The sequence below is a fragment of the Bufo gargarizans genome, chromosome 6 (assembly GCF_014858855.1).
Source record: "Bufo gargarizans isolate SCDJY-AF-19 chromosome 6, ASM1485885v1, whole genome shotgun sequence".
NCBI lineage: Eukaryota > Metazoa > Chordata > Amphibia > Anura > Bufonidae > Bufo > Bufo gargarizans.
The window spans coordinates 325846423-325868399 of NC_058085.1; the positions used below are offsets into that span (position 1 = coordinate 325846423).

The window sequence follows — 21977 nt, forward strand, 5'->3', positions numbered from 1 at the left end:
GCTCAATCCAGTTTATAGCACCTTATCGTCAAGTCGGGTGTATCGTCCTGCATCTTTGATTCCAGTTCCATACACTGAAACCACATACGTCAAGGACGGCCTAGACACGCTTTACTCGATGGACATGTTCTTTAGTAATCAAGAGCCCAAAAATGTACCAGGAAGCCAATAAGCCGGGTGTTTCCAACTTGTAGCAGTTAATTATCTCATACATTGAATGAGATATATAATTCCCTTTTACCGGTCTGTAGGAGTCATGTGGCTGATGATATGAGTAATCCTTTTTTTCTTTTAAAGAAAGATGTAACTAATTACTATTCGTCATCGAGATCCTTTGTGTGTGACAAGACTGTAACATGATTGATAGTAAGGAATGTGGTGGTTTTTGAAAGCGACTAAGGCGCTCTCCATAAAGAGATTATTTTATCCAAATCCTCACCTAGGCCTCTCGCCCAGTTAAGCTAGTACTCTCTGCTCTGCACTGATGAGGGGGAATCACCATGAAACAGCTATCTGCAGATTAGATGCTGGCTTGGTTATTATCGAGTCATGTCTCAAGGCCTTTTAAAAGGTCAAACATTGACTTATAGGATAGATGCCTTACATCTGGTGACATCAGAGGCAGAGCTTGTTAAGAGTTAATTTGCTGCCTTCCAAAGGATCATTGCTTGGCGTATAAGACTCCTCACACCATTTAAGGTGCTCTCCATAAGGAGATATTAAATTCCCCAAATCCTGGTCATCCATGTGTGTATAAAGGGAAAAACCAAAGGCAAAGTCAGAATATCCTATAAAATGAAGTAAATGCACGAGTGCGTGTCGCCATGGCTGAAACTACAAAAGTGAAAGCAAACACAGTGCAGTACCACTCTGCACACATAGAATGTGCGAACTAATGCTATATTCACTATATAAAATGAATATGAGGTAGTTGGCAAATATATGTATTGATCAAAATCTTTTATGATACATGTGGAGCCTGCTCCACCTAAATTAGGAGGCCGGTTGGCACAGACAGAGGTATCATAGAAAAGGTTTCCATCCAGAATGAGGTCACCTTGCCGTGGTAGACAGGCACAAATTATTTTGGTCAAAATATATTTGCTAAGTATGGTACTTCATAGTTATTTTATATAGTGAATATAGCATTAGCCCTTATATTCTATGTTTGCAAAGTGCTGTTGTTTCCTTGAAAGTTCAGGGCAACGTGTTATAGAGCAAGAAGAGCAGAGCAGATTGATATAAAAAAAATCATAACTTGTAAAATATTCATTTAAATCTCTGGTGAGCTTAGGTGTTATGTGGGTGGTACTACCAGTAATTGACAGCAGTCCATGTATTTATTTATTTATTTTATGAACTTCTATAGAGCTACTATATTCCGCAGCACCCAATGGGGCTCACAATCTAAGTTCCCTATCAGTATGTCTTTGGAGTGTGGGGGGGGAAACCGGAGAACCCGGAGGGAACCGACGCAAACACGGGGAGAACATACAAACTCCAGGCAGATGTTGCAAGACCCAGTGCTAACCACTGAGCCACCGTGCTGCCCATTGTATGCAGAGAGTCCTTAAATAGGGCCACCCACATGACTCCTATGCTCAGAAAGAGCAGACATTTTAAGAGTTGTGAAGTGGGTTAATATTTGAGCTATCCTCAGGATAGTCCTCATTATCAGATCAGCGGGGGTCTGACCCCCGGAAGCCCATCGATTTAGCTGTTTCAAGGGGTAGCAACGCTTATGCAAGCTCTATTTCCTGCACATCATCTCCTTTGTAGAGGCAAACACAGTGTAATTACGACCACTCGTCCCATTCACTTTAATCAGATGTGTTGCCCTAACTTCATAATATGCATTTGGCCCCCAGCTCTGAGCCCCAGGGTGTGCGGAAGATGTCATAGCTCTTCCATATGAATGAGAGTTCAGCTCTTCCCCCACCAAAATCCAACTAATTTCTGTCAAGACCAGCACTACCTTTTATGAGTAAATTCAGTTTGTTACCTTTAGTACAGCTACATTTACACCCTTAGGCTCAGGCTAAACTTAGACTTTTTGTAATAAGAGTTTTTTTTTTTTTTTTTCTTTCTACAGAGTAAGCAAAACATTAAAGGGGTGTATTTTAAATAACCACTTGCCCAGTAGGACCTGTCGAGGAAGGCATACTTACCTGCTCCCCGATGTTCTTTTTCGGCTCCATGGGGCCAATGCTGTTCACTATGCTTTGGTCCTTGCGTGTAAACATCTGGCACAGTAGACCTACTGCGCTGGAACCATACATCGGGGAGCAGGTGAGTATACTTTCGTTGACCGGTCCTGCTGGATAGGGTGATTATATGAAACACGGAAGTTGTACAACCCCTTTAAAGGGGTTGTCCAGAGGAGAATGGTTTCTAGGAAAGGGCTCGGAGTGTAATACAAATAATAAAAGGGGAGATACTCTCCTCTCAATCCCCCGCCACTCACATTCTGATGCTTACTGGTCCCTCCTGGTCCTGATTTCCATAGCACACAGGAAATTCCACAACATGGCAGGCTTATCCTGGCATTTTCCGTGTGTTAAGACAGGACCGGCAGGCAGAGACCCGGAAGGCTATGCTCTCACATCTGCGTGTGAGGCTCTGTAACAAATTTCGTCAAAAATAGAGGAGAAAAACTGAACGGATCCCATTATAGTCAATGGTATCTGTTAGTTAACGTTCATGGTAGTTATGTGACGAACCCAACACTTCCGTTATTATAATGGAGCAGAAGAATGGAACATAAAAGCGCTGATGTGAACATATGGGGATCAGTGAGTTGAGGTTTTTTAACCTACTAGGAGTCTTTTCTAAAAAAATATTCCCCTTATATATATTTTTTCAAAGATTGATTAGGTAGGTTCACTTCTGTTAGATTTGCTGTTGAAAATGGTCACAATCGGCACCAAATTGTTGCAGATTCTTGCAGAGTTTTACAATACTCACCTCCCCTGCACTCCCATTGCAGCACTTCCCTCATCCCCTGCCCAGCGTAGTACAGCCAAAGACCTGTCAACCCTTGTAATGGCTGCAGCCTGTGATTGGTTGCATTGGTCATGTTTCGAAATGAGGCATCATCGCTGACAGTGTCAGTAGACAAAAATCGGCGAGGAACCGTAGAAATGTCAGGACAGAAGTCCTAGGGCATTGCTGATTTTCCGCAACTACGGATTTTGCCGTTGATCCGCAGGTAATCTGCGGTTACGGTAGATTTGCAACACCTGGGAAAATCTGCAGCTGTTTGGGTACTTGTGTCAGTACCTTTATGGTGGAATAATCCCAACCTTGATTGCAGCTCACTTGACTGCAGCATTTTGATGAACTTTTCAAGCTACCAACCCAATGCTTTCCTAAGTGATTTTATAATTTTTGTATTATTTTTTTTGGGGGGGGTAAAAGGTCATGGTGTAGCCCCATCCTAACACCTCTTGTAAAAGTGCCATGTCACCCTTACCCTCCCCCATTAGCAAATGTTTGCGGTTTTTGGCTTGGATTAAAATGAAGGGCAATGAGATTCTTGCATCATCCAGCACCTATTTACACCGTGTGCCAGGCGTTCTTGTAATATCTGTTACACATCAGATGGCTGCTTGCATGGAAAGATGCCGTGTTCCCCTGGGTCATCAAAGCCATTCCGAGCGTCTTGTGTCTCCTCCTCTAACTTGCTTTAATACGCATTCTGTATTAGTTCATCTCCTCCCTAGAACAGATGTTTCTTTCTTTTTATAAAAGTTTTTTTTTTTTTTGTATTGTTTATTTGGTGCCAACTAAGGGTGTTTCATAATGGAGACAGGAAATGTGTAGATGCAGCAGAGCTGATTTTGTCATTTAAAGGGAACCTATCATTTTAAGTTATAGAGCAGGAGGAGCTGAGCAGATTGATATCTCATTTTGTGTGAAGTTTCGGTAGACCTTGTAATTTATTTATTTATATCCCTCCATACTCCATGAGTCCAGTGGGTGGTCCTAAGTAAGCCCACCCACTGGACTCCTAAGATAGAGGGTGAATAAAATGAACAAAGTAAAATACTAAATCTTTTTCCCATATAATTTAACTTTGTATTAGTATTAGTATTTTACTTTGTTCATTTCATTCACCCTTTGTCTTAGGAGTCCAGTGGGTGGGCTTACTTAGGACCACCCACTGGACTCATGGAGTATGGAGGGATATAAATAAATTACAAGTTCTACCGAAACTTCACACAAAATTATACGAGATGGGTTTCCATTAAAACTTTTAGGCCAGGCCATTTGTATCTGTTCACATCTCACTATTTTTAAGATGTTGACAGTCAGTGAATGGGAACATTTAAAGTCTGAAAACATATGCCGATAAATGTTCTCTTGGCATCTATTCTCTTATTTCACTTAGTAGTACAGCAGATTGTACTTCAGAGCTGTCCTTCCTACTGTAGCTATGGACCTTAAGTTTCAATTGTTATCATTAATTTTGGAAATAATGGAGCTGGGGTATTGCCCTGAAGCAGGGCCGGTGCAAGGATTTTTGCCAACACAAGCGAAGCTAGATTTTGGCGCCCCCCCCCCTCGCAGCTCACCTGCGAGGGGGGGGGGGGGGGGGGGGGGGCGCCCACCTCAGGTCAGACCAGGCATCAGCCCCCCAATGTTAATCAGACCTCAGATCATGCCCCCATGTCAGCCATCAGCCCCCCATGTCAGCCATCAGCCCCCCATGTCAGCCATCAGCCCCCCATGTCAGCCATCAGCCCCCCATGTCAGCCATCAGCCCCCCATGTCAGCCATCAGCCCCCCATGTCAGCCATCAGCCCCCCATGTCAGCCATCATGCCCCCATGTCACATTTCTCCCCCTCCATGTCACATTTCTCCCCCTCCATGTCACATTTTTCCGCCCTCCCCCAGGGTGCGCCCTAAGGCAGCCGCTTGGTCTGCCTTATGGTAGCACCGGCCCTGCCCTGAAGGTGTGGATCCTTGGGGATATCTATTAAAGGAGTTCTCTGGGCTACAGATATTGATGACCTGTCCTCAGGATAGGTCCTCAATATCAGACCAGTGCGGGTCTGACAGCTGGCACCCCCACTGATCAGCTGTTTGGGCTGCCATGGCATTGGGAGCAGAAGCAGTAGACTATGTACAGTGTGTAGTCTCCAGCTCCACCGTACTCGGGCTTACTGATACTGGCTCAATTTCCGCATACATTCCTTGGACCACATGTATTATATGTTTTAGACTTCATTTTCTCCTCTCCCCATAGGGGATGCGCCTTAGTAGTAGTGGGATTTGACTTAAAAAGTGACCACCTGCGCTAAACAACGTGGAGCAAAGAAAGCCAACTCATTAGTGGTGTAAAGTTACCCGAAAATGTCTGACACGTCTTAAGAGGCACCAGATGTACCGTACACAGCGACATGTTCAGACTGCCTGGTCTAAATATTAGAGGAGTAGTACATCTACCCCAGTGTACTCTCTCCATCTGCATACCAGAACTCAGCTCTGCTACATCTGCATGTATTAGGGTTATAGAAGTAGTGTTGTTTTTTTTTTTTTTTTTTTAGTTTGGATTTTCAAGGTACTGCAGGTCGGGTTGAGTTCAGGTAGGACATATTCATTAGTGCTAATGAGTTTTTTGTTAATCATGAACCCATGTAACTTAGCTTTGACCTCTTGTGCACAGGATGGGGTCTCCTTCAAGGACTATTGCACGCAGCGGATTTTGGGTATTGTTTTTTCAAAAACGCACATGGATTGTAGTAAATCCTGAATTTCCTATGACTTTACTTGCTATGAACTCGTGCACTGTTCTCTCTTCGGATAAGATCTGGTTGTAGGAGTGATGCTGGCTGCCTAGGTACTGCTGACTTTTTGCTCCCTGAACTACTCCTTAAAGTGACCGCCAGTATATGCCATGACTTTATGACCTATGGGATCTCCATCGATCCTGAGAATTAAGGGTCTGTAGTGCTGAAACTGTACAGTTGGGGGGCGCTGCTTTCAGGGGAAATGCAGCACTGCTCCATTTAAAAGGAGTCTGTCAGGTCCCGAATCCCTTCTGAAGTAAGGATATGTAGGGGACATGCACAAATCAAAAACATGCCTTACTTTTAAAATCTGTGCCAGAAATCCAGAGAAGAATCTTATTTTGACACCAATTTGGATGCCAGTGCACCATGAATGGGGCCACCAGTGCACAATCACTCTCCCCCAGTATAGCCACCCATTGCCTGCCCCTCATGGTGCCAGGCTTCCCCCTGTGTCTGTGCCGATATGTCTCTGTTTGGCACATGCGCAGTAAACTGAACAAAGGCGAGGCTAGGAGGAAGGGCTGTTCTGCGCATGCGCTGAACATTGACCGAACGGCGCAGACACAAGATTTCAGAGCTGGCAGCGATGACTTAGGGGGAGCTTGGCACTTTCAGACAACCACGAGGAGACCTTTTGGTAAATTGGAAAGATTTTTGTTAAGATTCTCTAGGTTGATGCCACTTTGTGACGCCATGTCGGCAGAGAATCTTCTATTGTTCTGTATGACCACTTCTGTAACCAGGTCCTGTTCCTGTCGTGGGGGCATGATTCGGTAAATGTGACCTCTGAAGGAAATAATATCTGCGCAGCCAGTTGCCTCCGCAGGCTATCTTTAAGGTTTATATCACCGCCCTTTATCTTCTCTCATGTGTAATTTTCTTTTCTTGTCCTCCAGGGTCTTTGTGAACAGAAGTCTCGCTATGGAAAAGATCAAGTGCCTTGGATTTGACATGGATTATACACTTGCTGGTGAGCATGGAAAGAATGCTAAGGCCTCACAAAGCTGCTATTTATAACATTTGCCTTTCTTCCCCGAATGTTGTCACCGTTTCTTAGAACTGTTTTTATAGATAATTATTTAGGTCAGCTAAGCCTGGGAAGTCTTTAAGAGATCTTCCAACAGTTGAGACCTCACTAAATTGGATGTTTCAGGCTTGTTGTTCTTTTGAAATGCTTACCATGTGAGTACTTTAAAGGTAAGTTCACACAGCGCCCATGAATCTAAATGGGATTTGGCATTCGAATAAGCGAATGTTCAATCTTGGCACGTTCTCTGGACGAAGATTGGCCCTCGCTGAATGGAGCAGAATCTACGATCTACAAACCCGATGCGGAAACCAGAGGGTCAGCTTTGATTTTCTGCTGCCAATCACATGGCAAATACGTAGAATTTTTTCTGTGTCCTGTCCACCACATACCTAAGACTGACTTGCAACAGTTCCCTATAGAGCCCATGGAGTCTGTTGGGATTTCGTATGTTGAGAAGCCATGCCACCTTGTTATGGCAGCGGTATCTTCTGGCCACCAGCCTTTCCCATCCATAATATGTCCGCAGGTGGAGCAGCATTTGACCAGACATGGCGCTGTGCTTTTTCCATTATCCCTGAAACTAGCGAATTTATTACAACATTAGGGTAATGGGTCTGGGCCACATATTCCTCCACCGGCAGCCATATTGTGGATGGGAGCTGCATGTGTTTAGAAGATCTCACTGTCCTAGCAAGGAGTTGTAGATTTTACGTGCGTCAACCACTTAAAGGCAGTAGTCCATTGTATTCATGATATTGCGACTCCCATCCGCCCTCCAGCTTCTGATTGACAGCCTTCTCCCTCCCACAGTGATGGCCGCATGCTACTAGGATTACACTGAGTTTTCCCAAACGACGCCATAATCCTACCTATTAGACGTACCATCCAAAATATCACGCCTGTCATTACTGCCTTTTTCGCTATTCCGTATTAGAACATGTTTAGTGGATCCAGTTCACATGGCCACTGGAAATGGTAGACAGTCATTGATTTTCACAAGCACGATATTTTGAGTTTTTCACACAGTAATGTTAGCATTGTGGTTCCTGTGTTTGTCCAGTCTGATCATGGGTACGCCAAGCAGCAAGACCCTTTCTGATCATCTTAATTTTGGCCAAGTCATAGCATGTGCAAACTGGACAACCCAGTTAAAGAATATTCCTTCTTTAAAGAGGTCATCCAGGAATTTGATCTTGATGGCTTATCCTCAGGATAGGTCATCAATATCCGATTCCCGGCAACCCTGCTGATCAGCTGTTTAAAGAGGCCTGAGCTCCCATGAGTGCTGACGTCTCCTCACAGCTTACCAAGCACAGCGCCGTACAGTGTATAGTGGCCATGCTTGGTATTGCAGCTGAGCCATATTCACTTGAATGGGACTGAGCTTTGCCTAGGCTACGTAACCAATGTACCGTGACATCCCTGGCCCTAAGGGCTCACTGAGTGCTGCGGCCTCTTTGAACAACTGATCGGAACGGGTTGGAGAGTTGGACCCCTCCCTTTCAGATATTGATGACCTATCCTGAAGGTAGGTCGTCAATATCAAATTCTCAGATAACCCCTTTAAATTGTCTATAAGAAAATGCTGCCCTTCAGTGCTGACAATGAGTGAACTTGTTCCCACCATACGCTTATACAGCCTCTCTGCATTTTCCTTAGTTTCATGTAGGACATCTCGGCGAGTGCTAAGCTTTGGCCTCTGCGGCTGACTCTATTTCTATACTTGTGGATGAAGTTACTTGGATCCACTTAATCGTGTACAGGTTGACGCCTCTCCGGCATTTAGTATATTGGAGAGATAGTACAGTGGTTGTGTTTCCTGCAGGGTATTGAATGGCGGCTTATGGAAACATTAGTGTCGGGACTGAAACAAGCTGTCAGTCAGATGTGTTTACTTGTAAACAAGGCTGGCTGCCCCCATGGCCGTCAGCAGCTCCAGCGATCCCATGACTTCCAGTCTGTACACAGGGGAGAACTGACTGCAGCATTTTCAAAGATCCTTCCATTTAATCCCAATGAATGGAATCTTTGACGGGCAGCAGTTTCATTATTATTGTGTTTTTAGTGTTAGGTGAGGACAGAACACATTTTATGTTGCTGATCACATTTTTGCAGTAAGTTTTAAATCCTGGTGCTCAACAGGTTTTTTTATTTTTTTTTGCAAAAGTATCATTTTCACAGCAGCAGTAAATGTGTTTTTTTGTTTTGTTTTCCCCTGAATTTTGATATGCCGGTATCTAACAGTTCTGCAGTTGTCTTAGAGTTCTGCTTACCAGTCCCAGGTGCCGGCGGCTGTCCCTGCTCTGCTTACCAGTCCCAGGTGCCGGCGGCTGTCCCTGCTCTGCTTACCAGTCCCAGGTGCCGGCGGCTGTCCCTGCTCTGCTTACCAGTCCCGGGTGTCTGTGTCCCTCCATGCTGGCTTTGGCCTGCTTTCCTGCAAGCCCTCTACCCTTCTGCCCATAGGCAGCACACGTGCGCACACCCTCCAGCCCTCTAATCTGCTCCAGGAGCTGGCTGGCTACTCTGGGGTACTCGAGGCACCTTTGCTTGTGGAATGGTGCCTGAGCAATAGGTTTCCTAGCTTGCTAGTATGTTGCAAAAGTATGCTGTTTCTGTTGTCTTTCCTTTTACTGCCTTTCTGCTGGATTGTGACCATTTATTGCCTGACCCGTCTCTGACTTCCGTATTAACCCTTTGCCCGCTTTGCCCTTGTGCTGCACGTCCTGTGCCTGTCCTAACCTCTGCTTGTCCTTGACTAGGGTTTTGCCTTACCCCTCAGTGCTCTGCACCGATGTCTCTAACCCCTGTGAGTCTGCTGTCGGTCATACAGAGACTACTCCAGGAGGTATCGGCCTGGTGATTCCCCTGCAGCAAAGTCCAGATCCCCATACAGGGGTTAAAGGGTGACTGCCAGGTTAACACTCATAGGAGTATCCCCAATTAAGATCTGTTGGTTGACACAGTGGTTCCACACCCACTGTCTTGACATCTTTATTTTATGGGAAATACAAGTAGTATGTACTAAAACAGACATGGCTGTTCCGGCAGAGAATCAGCAGGACACAAACCTCAGCATGCAGCGGTTTGTGTCCGACCGGTTCTCTGCTTGTCTGCTGGAATGCGTACTGATCTCCGCCGGACTCCATTATACTTATACATTCCGTCAGGATCTGGAAAATTCCGGCAGGCTATTTTCTGCCAGAACAGCCTGCCAGAATTCGAAGTGAAGGTGTGAAAGTAGCATTAAAGGATTTTTTGAATGAACAGAGCTGATTATTGCAGCAGTAACCAGTCCACTAAACCAGTGATAGGCAAACTGCGGCTCTCCAGCTGTTGCAGAACTACAACTCCCAGCATGCAAAGACTGCCTACAGCTTTCAGCCTACAGCAGGGCATGGTGGGAGTTGTAGTTTTGCAACCGCTGGAGAACCGCAGTTTGCCTATCACTGCACTAAACAATGGACTTAAAGTATCAAAGCTATTGCAGAACAGCTCATCTGTGGGGTAGTGGGATTTTGGACCCCCACCAATCGGGTATTGATGGCCTATCCTGTGGATAGGCTATTAATATAAAAGGACTGAAAGACCCCCTTTAATGAAGAGCTTACAGTGTACTAAATCTGTAGCTCTCTTCATATCTCTCTACATGTCTTACTTATCCCTAAAATATGTCTCCTCCCACCCTAGAACCTTATCCCTTAGAGATATCCCCCACATCCGTAGCACCTTCTCCTTCCTCCGTAGCACCTTCTCCCTAAGAGATGTCGCCAACCACTCTTGAACCTTATCCCTAAGATATGTCTCCTACCGCTCTCAAAACTTATCCCTGAGGAGATATCTGCTTCCACCCTAAAACCTTATCCCTAAAAGATGTCTTCAACCACTCTTAAACCTTATCGCTAAGAGATGTCTCCTACCATTCTCGAGCTTTATCTCTAAGAGATGTCTCCTACCACCCTAGAACCTTATCCCTTAGAGATATACCCCACATCCGTAGCACCTTATCGCTATGAGATGTTCCCTACTGCCGTAGCATCTTATGGCCTATTTCACACAGTCGGTATTTAAAAGCCAAAAATCAAAAGTGGAACCTACAGAGAAAAGGTATCATAGATATATTTGTGCCTCTTATGTGTTTTGGCTTACAAATACTGATCCAAAACTACTGACAGTGTGAAAGAGGCCTATCCCTAAGAAATGTCTCCTACCACCCTAGAACCTCGTACCACCCTAGAACGCTCAGAGATCTCTCCTCCCAATCTCGAGCCGTATCCCTAAAATATGTCTTCTACCACTGTAGAGCTGTATCCCTAAGAGATGCTTCCTACGACTAGAAGCCATGTTTTTTGTAAAGTAGGTGATGAGTATAGAGACATCTAGCATTATTCTATGCTTCTGATGGCGTATGGTACTATTTATTCTTTCTTCCCTTCATTACTTTGCATATGGGCATTAATGTTTTTTTATTTTATTTTTTTATTGAGTCAGCTGATTGCCGCTGGTCCATCTTCTGACACTCCGGCCAAACAGCTGAAGGCATGAATGTGTATAGTGGCCTACCATTATAACTGGCCAACCCTGTAGTACCAAACATGGTTTGGTTGGCTCTTTCACAGTGCCTCTCCACTTTGGTTATCAGAGTGAGATCTCAGCAGCAGCAGTTTTACTTGTGTCATTAACTAATATAAAAGGTAATGTAATAAGATAAAAGGAGAAGTAAATTATGTAAAACCTAAAAATCTGGAAATGGGTCAGTTACTGTTTTATTCTTGGCCTTTTAATCCACGGAGTATATTTGGCCCTGTGGGTCATTTCTTAGCTTCAAAGTGACTTGAATACATCAGTGATGTCTAGGATTACTGTACCTTTCCGCTCAGGAAGATACAGCTGCAGTGATAAAAGAACCTTTGTTGTTTTATCCATTTTTCTTTTGTCCTTCTGTTCATTGAAGGAGAACCGGCTCCACCAAAGACATTGCTATGAATAAGATGGAAGGAATAAGAGGTTAAATCATTCACTGTACTGACTCTTCAGACCTGTCATGTTTCTCAATGCTTTCTATTATTTGTCTTGGACATTGGCTGCTTGGTTATTTTAGTCCTTTTAAATTGTGTTTGTGTCAGTGTATGTATATTTTTTTTTTTTTTTTTTTTTTTTTTTTTTTTATTACTTATATATAGCTGGAAGCCAGGATAGATCAGTCCTCCTGGGCAGACAGAAGTTGAGAAAAGAACATTTTAAATGTACCCTGTGTATTGACCCTTGTAAATGGGGGCGTTTTCTGGTACTTCTCTATTGATGCTCTGTCCTCATTATAGGCCATCAATATCTGAATGGTGGGCGTCTGACTCTGCACAGCTCCATTCATTGTGTAGCGGACAGAGCTGGTAACTGCAGCATTGCCCCCATTCAAGTAAATATGATCAGCACTGCAGTAACCAGCTCTGTCCGCTACACGGTGGATGGAGCTGTGTAGTTCCAGCGCAGGAGCTACTGCAGGACAACTGTTCGGCGGGATGTATGGTTTTGGACTCCCACCAATCAGATGCTGATGGCCTATCCTGAGGATAGACCATCAATAGAAAAGTACAGGAAAACACTTTAAAGTAGCATTTTACATTGCCCCGATCATGCCTCCTCTCACAGAGCAAATGCTTGTTCGTCAGGTGATCGCTTCTTTTATATGGCACCAAAAATCTTAAAGGGGTTGTCCCACCAAAAATATTCTACATTTTTCAAACCAGCACCTGAATATGAATACTTCTATAATTGCATGTAATAAAAAAAAATTAGTATAGCACCACCTGTTATTTGTTCTTTTCCTTATTTTTTTATTTTTTTTTGTCCATCTCACTGGAGACCATAGGGCCTCCGTATGCGGACGCAGGACCCAATCATGCAAGCACACCTTAGTGGTTCCGTGCCTCCGTTCCACACTGCACCTTCCGGATTGCGGACCCATTCAAATGAATAAGTCAGCATTCGTGATGCAGTGCACAAACGGCCAGTGCCCATTTGTTGCCGACCTGCTGTTTGCGGGCCGCAGTATGGGCACGTGCGCATGAGCCCTAAATCTTCAACTGCCACCAGTCATATGTTTTGTCAGAAGCTTTGTCAGTTAGGCTACTTTCACACTGGCGTTTCTGGGTCCGCCTGTGAGATCCGTTTCAGGGATGGCCTCCGTTGCGTTTTTTAGACTGTCACTAAAACGCAGCTTCCAGCATGTTGGTGACCGTCTGACTATGCGGAGCCTAACGGATCCGTCTAGACTTACAATGTACGTCAATGGGGACAGATCCGTTTTTCACTGACACAATATGGTGCAATTGAAAACTGATCCGTCCCCCATTGACTTTCAATGTAAGTCAAGACGGATCCGTTTTGACTTAGACTTTTTTTTTTTTTTATGAATTATGCAGTTATAAACGGATACAAGCGTTTGCATTATTCGTGCGGATCCGTCTGTGCAGATACAAGACTGGTCCACACAAAACGCGAGTGTGAAAGTATTCGAGATGGATTTTTCTGCGACTGTTGCGTCGCAGTTGCAGCATGTTGCATGTTGCAGTGCGACACCATAGACTGCCATTATAAAAATTGTCGCGTGACATTGGTGCAACAAAATGTTGTGCTACAAATGTTGCAGTGTAGTTGTGTCCTATCGCAAATAATGTGCTGGAAAAAGAGGGCTTGTTTGTTATGGGTTCCTTGGATTTCTGTCTCAGCTATTCGGGGTGTTTCTGGTATATTTTGTCTGCATCCCCTTGTCCCGTATTGGTTCATGTTTACTACTGCCCCCATCATTGTGACTGTAAACACTTTCTCTCCTAAACTGTTCTGTTATGCAATGTCAAGAACATCCTGTGCTGTGGCAGCAGCTGAAGAATTTGACTCTGTGGAAGCGGGACCAACTAAAAATAATACACCTCTGTGTTTAGTGGACCTCCGCCAGCTTTTATGTCGCATTTAACTAGGCTGGGTCTGAGCGAAGTGTGAGATGTTTCACAACAAGCAGACCGCACATGAACCATGCAATGCTCTGCGTGACTCCACGTCTTGCTAAGTGATTGCCTTCATAGCCATTACCCAGCAATTCGTCAAGTGCTCCTAAAACTGGATTTCCACTCCAGGATGTCTGACTGCTTACCCAGGAGTGACTTGTTTAAAGCGCGTCAGGATGAAGCACTTAAGCTTTTTGAATATTGTTTTATCCATACACGCTCCAGCTGAAACTACACGCGGGAGACATTATGTAGAAGGAAGTCATAAACTCTCACTTGCTAATAGTAGTATATCTACACTGAATAAATAGTCTTTAAAGGAATGGTAAACCTCAAGACATCTTCACAGGAGTTAAAGATGCTGAGATCTATAGTGCTGTATGACAGGGTCCTCCACATTGCAGAACTTGTGGCTCTTCTTGCTGTAGGGTCCGAACTTATATTTTTCCACTCTTTTGTGAGTCGGGGGTGGAAAATCACTGATAAAAACCTAATTATCAACTCGTTAGAGATTGGAAAAGGTAAAACAATCTAATATCTAGCTCTATAGATCTCTGCTTCTTGTGGCCCTATGGATAAAGCTTGCGGTAATGGGAGTGAATAAATTGTAATTTGGCATGGTGCATTTTTAAAGTTTGGATTGATTTAGACTTTTATTCAGAAAGTTTTATATCACTTTGATTTTACGCTTCCCTGTGCATATGCTGGATCAGGCTGAGAGGTAGCAACTTGATTAATCAGTGCAACATATAGATAAAAATGTTTTTTCTTTTATGTTTTCCCAGTATACAAGTCTCCAGAGTATGAATCGCTTGGCTTTGACCTTACTGTTGAAAGACTGGTGTCCATTGGCTATCCACAGGAGCTTCAGAGTTTTGTTTATGACCCTACATTTCCTACCAGGTAAGAGACCACTGTGCATCCGTCCATCTATCCATCAATCATATTTGTCTGTCTCAAGGAGCCATAGTAAAAGGGCCCCCTCACTGATTGCAATCATTTTCATTTTACTGTCCATCTGGCCCAGATCCCCATCACAGCTTCTGCTTGCTTCTACCCCCGTTACTCTTTTGCTTCCAGAGTTGGCCTCTAATACGTCTCCAGATGCCCCCTAATATTGCACCCGCCGTGCACCCTTATACTTTGCCGGTCAAGCACCTGTATGCTATACCACCATGTATAGTGCCACTTCTCCAAAGCCATCTTGTCCTCCAGGCTCCAGCACATTCCAGGGGGTGAGCATCATGTCAGATACACAGTGGAAGGGGTGGCCTCTTATCAGCAGGTTCAGCCTAAGACTATATTCACACAACCGTAGTGTTTTGTGGTCCGCATAACACGGATACCGGCCCATGTGCGTTCCGCAATTTTCACATGGCCATCACTATTATAGGAATGCCTATTCTTGTCCGCAATTGCGGACAAGAATAGGACATTTTTTATCGTTTTTGCAGGGCCACGGAACAGCAGATGCGGAACACTGTGTGCTGTCTGCATCTTTTGCGGCCCCCATTGAAATGAATGGGTCCGCACCCGTTTTGCAAAATTGCGAAACGGATGTGGACCTATTCATACGGTCATGTGAATGACCCCTAAGTCACAGTTCACATTGTCTGTCTCTAGCCCTCTCTATTCTGCCTCTTTGTCTCCATCTCACCATTTAATCTTTTTTTTTTTTTATTGAGTATATATGCACTTATATGAAGAAACCATCCGAATAACATAAAGATGTCTGCCCAGAGGTTAAGGTTTATATTTTGTGAATATGTTTGTGAGCTAATAAGTAAAATCTCCTCCTCTTTCTCCCCAGAGGTTTGGTGTTTGATACTACATATGGGAATCTTTTGAAAGTGGACGCCTACGGCAATATTCTGGTTTGTGCTCATGGCTTTAACTTTATGAGAGGGTAAGTACAGCTGTGCTAGATATTTTACTGCATCTTTCCACCCTGTTCGAGATCTTACTGCTGATTTGTACCTATGAAACCTGACCTGTTACATGTGCACTTGGCAGCTGAAGGCATCTGTGTTGGTCCCATGTTCATATGTGTCCATGTTGCTGAGTAAAATGAAGTTTTTATATATGCAAATGAGCCTCTAGGAGCAACAGGGGCGTTGATGTTGCACCTAGGGGCTTAGCTCTCTGCATTTTGATCGACAAGACCAGGCAGTGAAAACATCACCACACCTGACCCTTCCAATCAAAGTGGAGAGGGTGCTGCAGTTGCAGAGAGCAGAACCTCTAGATGTAACAGCAACTCCCCCGTTGCTCCTAGAGGCTCATTTGCATATATTAACATGGGCACATATGAACATGGGACCAACACAGATGCCTTCAGCTGCCAAGTGCACATGTAACAGGTCAGCCAGTGTCATAGGTACAAATCTGCTGACAGATGCCCGTTAACGTGTACCTGTACTTTTAAAAATGGATTTTTGTACTTGCCGTAAAATCCTTTTCTCGTTGGATGCATTAGGGAACACACCACCATGGGTATATGCCACTAGGAGGCTGACACTAGAAAGCAAAAGTGTTGGCTCCACCCAGATGGGCTATACCCTCTGCACAGACACTAAACTAACCAGTTGGTCCGAAAGCAGTAGGAGCATCAAAAAAACTGACGAACAGTGAAGCCAACATGTCCTAAACCAGAAAAAGGACCATTATCAAAGGGTCCTGGGAAACCTGGAAAACCCGTACGAATAAAAAAGCAACAAGGGAGAGATCTGTGTCCCCCAATGCATCCAACGAGAAATGGATTTTACAGCAAGTACAAAAATCTGTTTTTCTCATGAATGGCATTGGGGGACGCAGCACCATGGGATGTCCCAAAGCATTCCGCGAAGGTGGGCAGAAACAGCCATGCGAAGAACCTAGTGCACAGCCGCTTGCAGAACCTTGCAACCCAAACTGGCATCAGCAGAGGCCAAGGAATGGATATGGTAGAACCTAGAGAAGGTGTGAACTGAGGCCCAGGTGGTGGCCTTGCAGACCTGGGACGCAGAGGCTAGATGCCTGACCGCCCTAGTAGAGTGAGCGGTCAACCGGAAGGGAGGCTCATGACCCTTCGCCACATAGGCTTCCTTGACAGCTGACCTAATCCAATGGGAGATGGTAGCTTTGGAGGCTTGTAAACCCTTGCGTGAGCCCTCAAGGACGACAAAGAGAGAGTCAGACCGACAGAAGGACTCCATTAACTGGAGATACAGCCGGAGTGCCCGAACCACATCCAGACGGTGGAGAGACCGCTCTCTCTGGGATCATAAGGGTTGGGGAAGAATGAAGGCAGAACAATCTCCTCATTTAATGTGGAAGGAAGAAACCACCTTGGGAAGAAAGGAGGGAACTGAGCGCAGAACAACCTTGTCCTGGTGAAAAAACAAAAAGGGAGACCTGGCAACGTAAAGCGGAAGCTTGTGGTTCAGACGGGAGATGAAGAGATCCACGTCTGGAGTTCCCCAACGCTGAAAGAGTTGTAGAAACACCTCTGGATGGAGAGACCACTCACCCGGGTCGAGACGCTGGCGACTGAGGAAGTCGGCTTCCCAGTTTTCCACTCCGGGGATGTAGACAGTGGAGAGACCGCAGGATGCGAGAGGCTTCCTTCAGGACTGCCGTGCTTCTGGTGCCCCCCTGGTTTTTCAAATAAGCCACCGCTATGGAGTTGTCCATCTGGATCCGGACAGGATGATCGCGGAGGAGAGTCCAACAGGACAGGGCCAGTTAAATGTCCCTGAGCTCCAGAATATTGATCTGTAGGGAGCTCTCGCGTATCGACCACTGACCCAGAGCTGTGAGAGACCCGAAGACTGCCGCCCAAACTGCCAGGCTGGCATCTGTGGAGATCACCTGCCAATGGGGGGGGGGGGGGAGAGGAAGGATCTGCCGATGGAGATGGTTAGTAGGTTCCGCCACCAGCGCAGGTCCCGGCGGACCTGAGGGACAGGCGGATCGGGCGATCAAGGCCTGACGGAGACTTATTCCACCGGGCAAGGATTGAGAGCTGAAGGGACCGGGTGTGGAATTGGGCGTAAGGAACCATGCCCAGGAATTCCATCCTCCTGGGAACAAGGGAGGACTTGGAGTGATTCACCAGCCAGCCGAACTGGGACAACACGGACTGGGTGATGTGGAGGTTGGAAAGGTTGTCCTCCTGGGACGGAGCCTTCACCAGAAGATCGTCCAGGTAGGTATTGTCGCACTTCCCAGTGCCAGGGGAGTTGCCATAAGGGGAGCCAACACCTTGGTAAAGATCCTTGGGGCAGACGCCAGGCCGAAGGGCAACGCCACGAATTGAAAATGCAGAGAACCTACCGCGAAGCGAAGGTACCTCTGATAAGACAGAGCTATGGCGACATGCAGATAAGCATCTGATGTCGATGGACGGCAGAAACTCGCCCACCTCGAGGGAAGCAATCGCCGACCTGAGGGACTCCATGCAAAAGTGGCGGCCTAGGCGAGGAAAAACCCGGGGCCTCGATTAATGAAGCGGCCGGAAAAAGTGCGCTGTCTGCGGGACGGAACCGCGGTAGACCGGGGGCCCTTTTGGAAAAGAAGAACCGGTGTGGGAGGCTCCTGAGGAGAAGCGATGCTCATGGAGGGGGAAACCGGGCAAAAGAAGCACCTGGGGCCCGAGGACAGGGCAGAAAAGATGTGGGCTAGTCCCAGGCAGAAGCAAGAGACTAAAGTATAAGGGAAGGCCAGGGAGAGGCATAGGTGGCCAGGGCGGAAGATTACCGAAGAGAGGGAAGAAAAAAGGCCCCCCCCCCCCCCCACAAGTGTGGAGAATTCCCCCGGAAGAACAGGGGGAAAACAAGGGGAGACGGGGACCTCCCCAGGCCCCCCGAATAAAGTATCTCCCACCCCCCGGCCAAAAGAGGGGAACTAACCCTGAACCCCATGGGATAGGGACGCAGGGAAGAATACTCACCGTCCAGTGTCTTCAGGCGCCGCAGGGTCACCCCTTCGGCAAAGTCACACATGTGGGATTGCCGGCATGCCACTGCGAATGCAGTAATGGGTGACTGGGTGACCGGCGAGGTACTCTGAGTACGCGCCCGCAGGGGGTGCAACTAAAGTGGATATTCACGATGGAGCCCCATCCTGCAGCAGGCAGAGACCTGCAGAAGAGAAAAAAATACATAAAATAAAAAACAAAAAGCAGCAAGACCTGCAAAGAAACAGAGGAGGTCCTATCTGCCTCCTACGGACACTAGACTAAAACTGGTTAGTTTAGTGTCTGTGCAGAGGGTATAGCCCATCTACATGGAGCCAACACTTTTCCTTTCTAGTGTCAGCCTCCTAGTGGCAGCTGGTCATATACCCATGGTGCTGTGTCCCCCAATGCCATACTTTTGATATGTCATAGTGACAGTGAAAGGTTTTGATTAGTGGGGGTTTGAGTGCTGAGACCCCACCGACGGCTCATAGACTTTGTTGAATTTGTCTTCAGCAGTAAGGAGAGACAGCACTCTATGTGAGCGCTTCTTTCTCCTCGTTTCAGCGATCGGTGGGAGTCTCCACATGCATATCCCACTGATTAAAACCTCTGTCTGATATGTCACTATGACATATCAAAAGTTTTTGGAAAGTACACTTTCATAAAAAATATTTTAAAAAAATAACTTGTGAACAGCTCACCATGTGGAAAAGTCCTTAGGCTACACACACACGCTGCATAGAAAAAGACTCCAGGCGGACCCCATGATAGAAACAATATTCCAAAATCCAGGTATAGGGTGTCTAGCAATTGTGTGCAAAAACATTTAAAAAAAATTGAAGCTTTATGAGAAAAAAAAAATGCAGATTAAAAACCTGGTGTGCACATCCAAATTAAGGCTTGCGTGTTTTGAATTTGGTGTGAGTTCTAAGTCATAGCATAAATGAATGTCATATGCTTCTAAGTAGATACTTCCTATGTGAGGTTATTTGTTGCGTCAGCAACTCCACCTGCAGAGGGCCACCCACCTAATCAAATACATAACACATGTTCACAAGAACATACCGTGGCCTTATCCGTATACCCAGATTCAAACCATAGGGCGTGACTGTATTCAAATTGAATATCCAGTATCAGGGCTAGCCTTAGGTGTTCAGGCGCCCTGTGCGAGCTAATCTTGTGCCCCCCGTTCACCTAAACATACACAAAGAGGAAAACAATCTTTGTAACAAACAGTTCATTTTTTATTACAGATAATTCAAGTGCAAGTGCAAACAAGTACAATCATACCCAGTGTCACCCAGAGCCAGTCCCCTGCCCCCTTAATCATACCCTGTCATCTTTACCCAGTCCCCTGCCCCCCTTAATCATACCCAGTGTCAACCAAAGCCAGTCTCCTGCCCCCCTTAATCATACCCTGTCACCTTTACCTAGTCCCCTGCCCTTCTTTACCCAGTGTCAACCAAAGCCAGTCCCCTGCCCCCTTAATAATACCCAGTGTCTGTCACCCACCTTATCCAATCCCCTGGGCCTGCCCCCCTTAATTAGACCCTGCCCCCATTTAATGAAAGATATTTGTTAAAAAAAATATAAAAAAAATAACAGGTACTCGCTGTCTTCTGCTCCCTCCCTGTCTGGGACTGCAGAGCACAGGCCGCCGCCCTCACACATTGAGCGGATCCTTCCGTGGCTCTCTGTGAAGGCGCAGCACTTGGACGCTGCGCCTACGCCCCTAAGCTCCTCCTCCACGCTCCGGAACCTGACCGCTGGCAGCTGCAGCACCTCAACTAGCTACTTGCCAGGCTCGCCTAGTCGCCTTGTTCACACAATCTCGGGTCGGGCCGGCCTTCTGTAGCCTGTAAAAGAGTAGAGGCCAACTGCAAGCTGTTTCGGCCGCCGGCCGGCCCTGTTGCCATGGCGCCTTGTGCGGCCGCACAGCTCGCACACCCCAAAGGCTGGCCCTGTCCAGTATGCGTCCCGTTTAGAGTTCCATTACTTTCATGCAATGTAATTTCAGTTAATAGAAATAGCAAATTTCTAAATCGCTTCATTTGAATAAAATCTGCATGCATCCACCTGAAAAAAAAGCTGTAAAGTCATGGTCACCTAAGTTGCAGTCCACTGCCTGTTGTCAGGAAGCAGCCGTTCCTAGTAACAGAGACTCAGAAGATGGCTGAGAGGAAGTGGGGATTGTCAGAGGTAGCTGAGAACCTGAGCCTGATTAAAGAACTGCTTGTACACTGCTTCAAGACATCATAGGAGCCTCTGATTTCCCCCTCCTTATCTGTTCTGTGAGCTCCAGAGCTGAAAACAAACCTAGGGGGGAGTAAGGGAAATTATGTCACGGTAGTACAGTGCTGGCAGAAGAGGTGCTGCCCCTGCTTCTGAGTGAAATGCATCTAGCTGTGCAGCTGAAACGGGGAGTAATATGGCTGAAAAAAACTGTTTCTTCACAGTTCTGATTGTACAAAGAAGCACAGCCTTTATGCAAAAAAAAAATATATATATTTTTTTTTAAACTCTGGTACGGTTTAAGGGGCAACCTCCTCCAGTCCCTTCCTTTGAGTGGTTGGTTACATATTATTTTATCTGGTTTCCACATGTACATGCATTGCAATTGTACATGTGTATAATTACCTAGTCAGTGATGGAAGCGGCTCTGGTGTCATGGTATCTGTTAAAAATTGAAACCGCAATCCATTGCTAGATCTGTTGTACGATGGACACCAACAGACTGCCTTGACTTATAATGGTGTCTCGTTTTGGTGAAAACAATTGTGCTGCCTTGTGGCATACTGTACATACATGTATGTATGCCTATACAGGGGCATCTGCTGCAGATATGTCGGGATGTATACCTCCAAAGGGCACTGCAAAACCCAGTGTGAAAGCAGCGTTACATTGCAATCACTGGGAAGGTATTGTACAATGAGGAAGCATCGTTAATGTCAGCACTCGCCACAATGAACCAAACAGATGTTATCTGTGATGTTTTTTTTACTTTAACGTGGTCCTTTGTTACAGGTCCCCTCCACCTGCTGGGCCTGTTGTTTGCCTTTTTCATGGGATCAGGCTGCTTCAGCCTCACAATGTGGCGTATGTTTAAAAGGGAGAGTTGGCAGGCTCCTTTTGGCTCAGGACCCAGTTTGAAAATCAATAAATATATGCCTGTTTTTAGTTATTTAATAAAGAAAGTCAACACATCGTTTCA

At 45.8% G+C, this 21977-nt stretch overlaps 1 protein-coding gene across 7 annotated transcripts in view; it reads left to right on the forward strand.

Annotated features, from left to right (window-relative positions):
- NT5C2 (5'-nucleotidase, cytosolic II) overlaps window positions 1-21977 on the forward strand; it is a 107734-nt gene that overhangs the window by 43217 nt on the left and 42540 nt on the right. For 6 of the 7 annotated variants that reach the window (XM_044297943.1, XM_044297945.1, XM_044297944.1 and 3 more), the window contains 3 exons: window positions 6693-6766; window positions 14613-14730; window positions 15638-15733. In XM_044297943.1, the coding sequence (XP_044153878.1) occupies window positions 6693-6766; window positions 14613-14730; window positions 15638-15733 (288 nt within the window). Of the gene's footprint in view, window positions 1-6692; window positions 6767-14612; window positions 14731-15637; window positions 15734-21977 lie in introns of those variants that run through there. The other variant, XM_044297947.1, reaches the window with a different exon arrangement.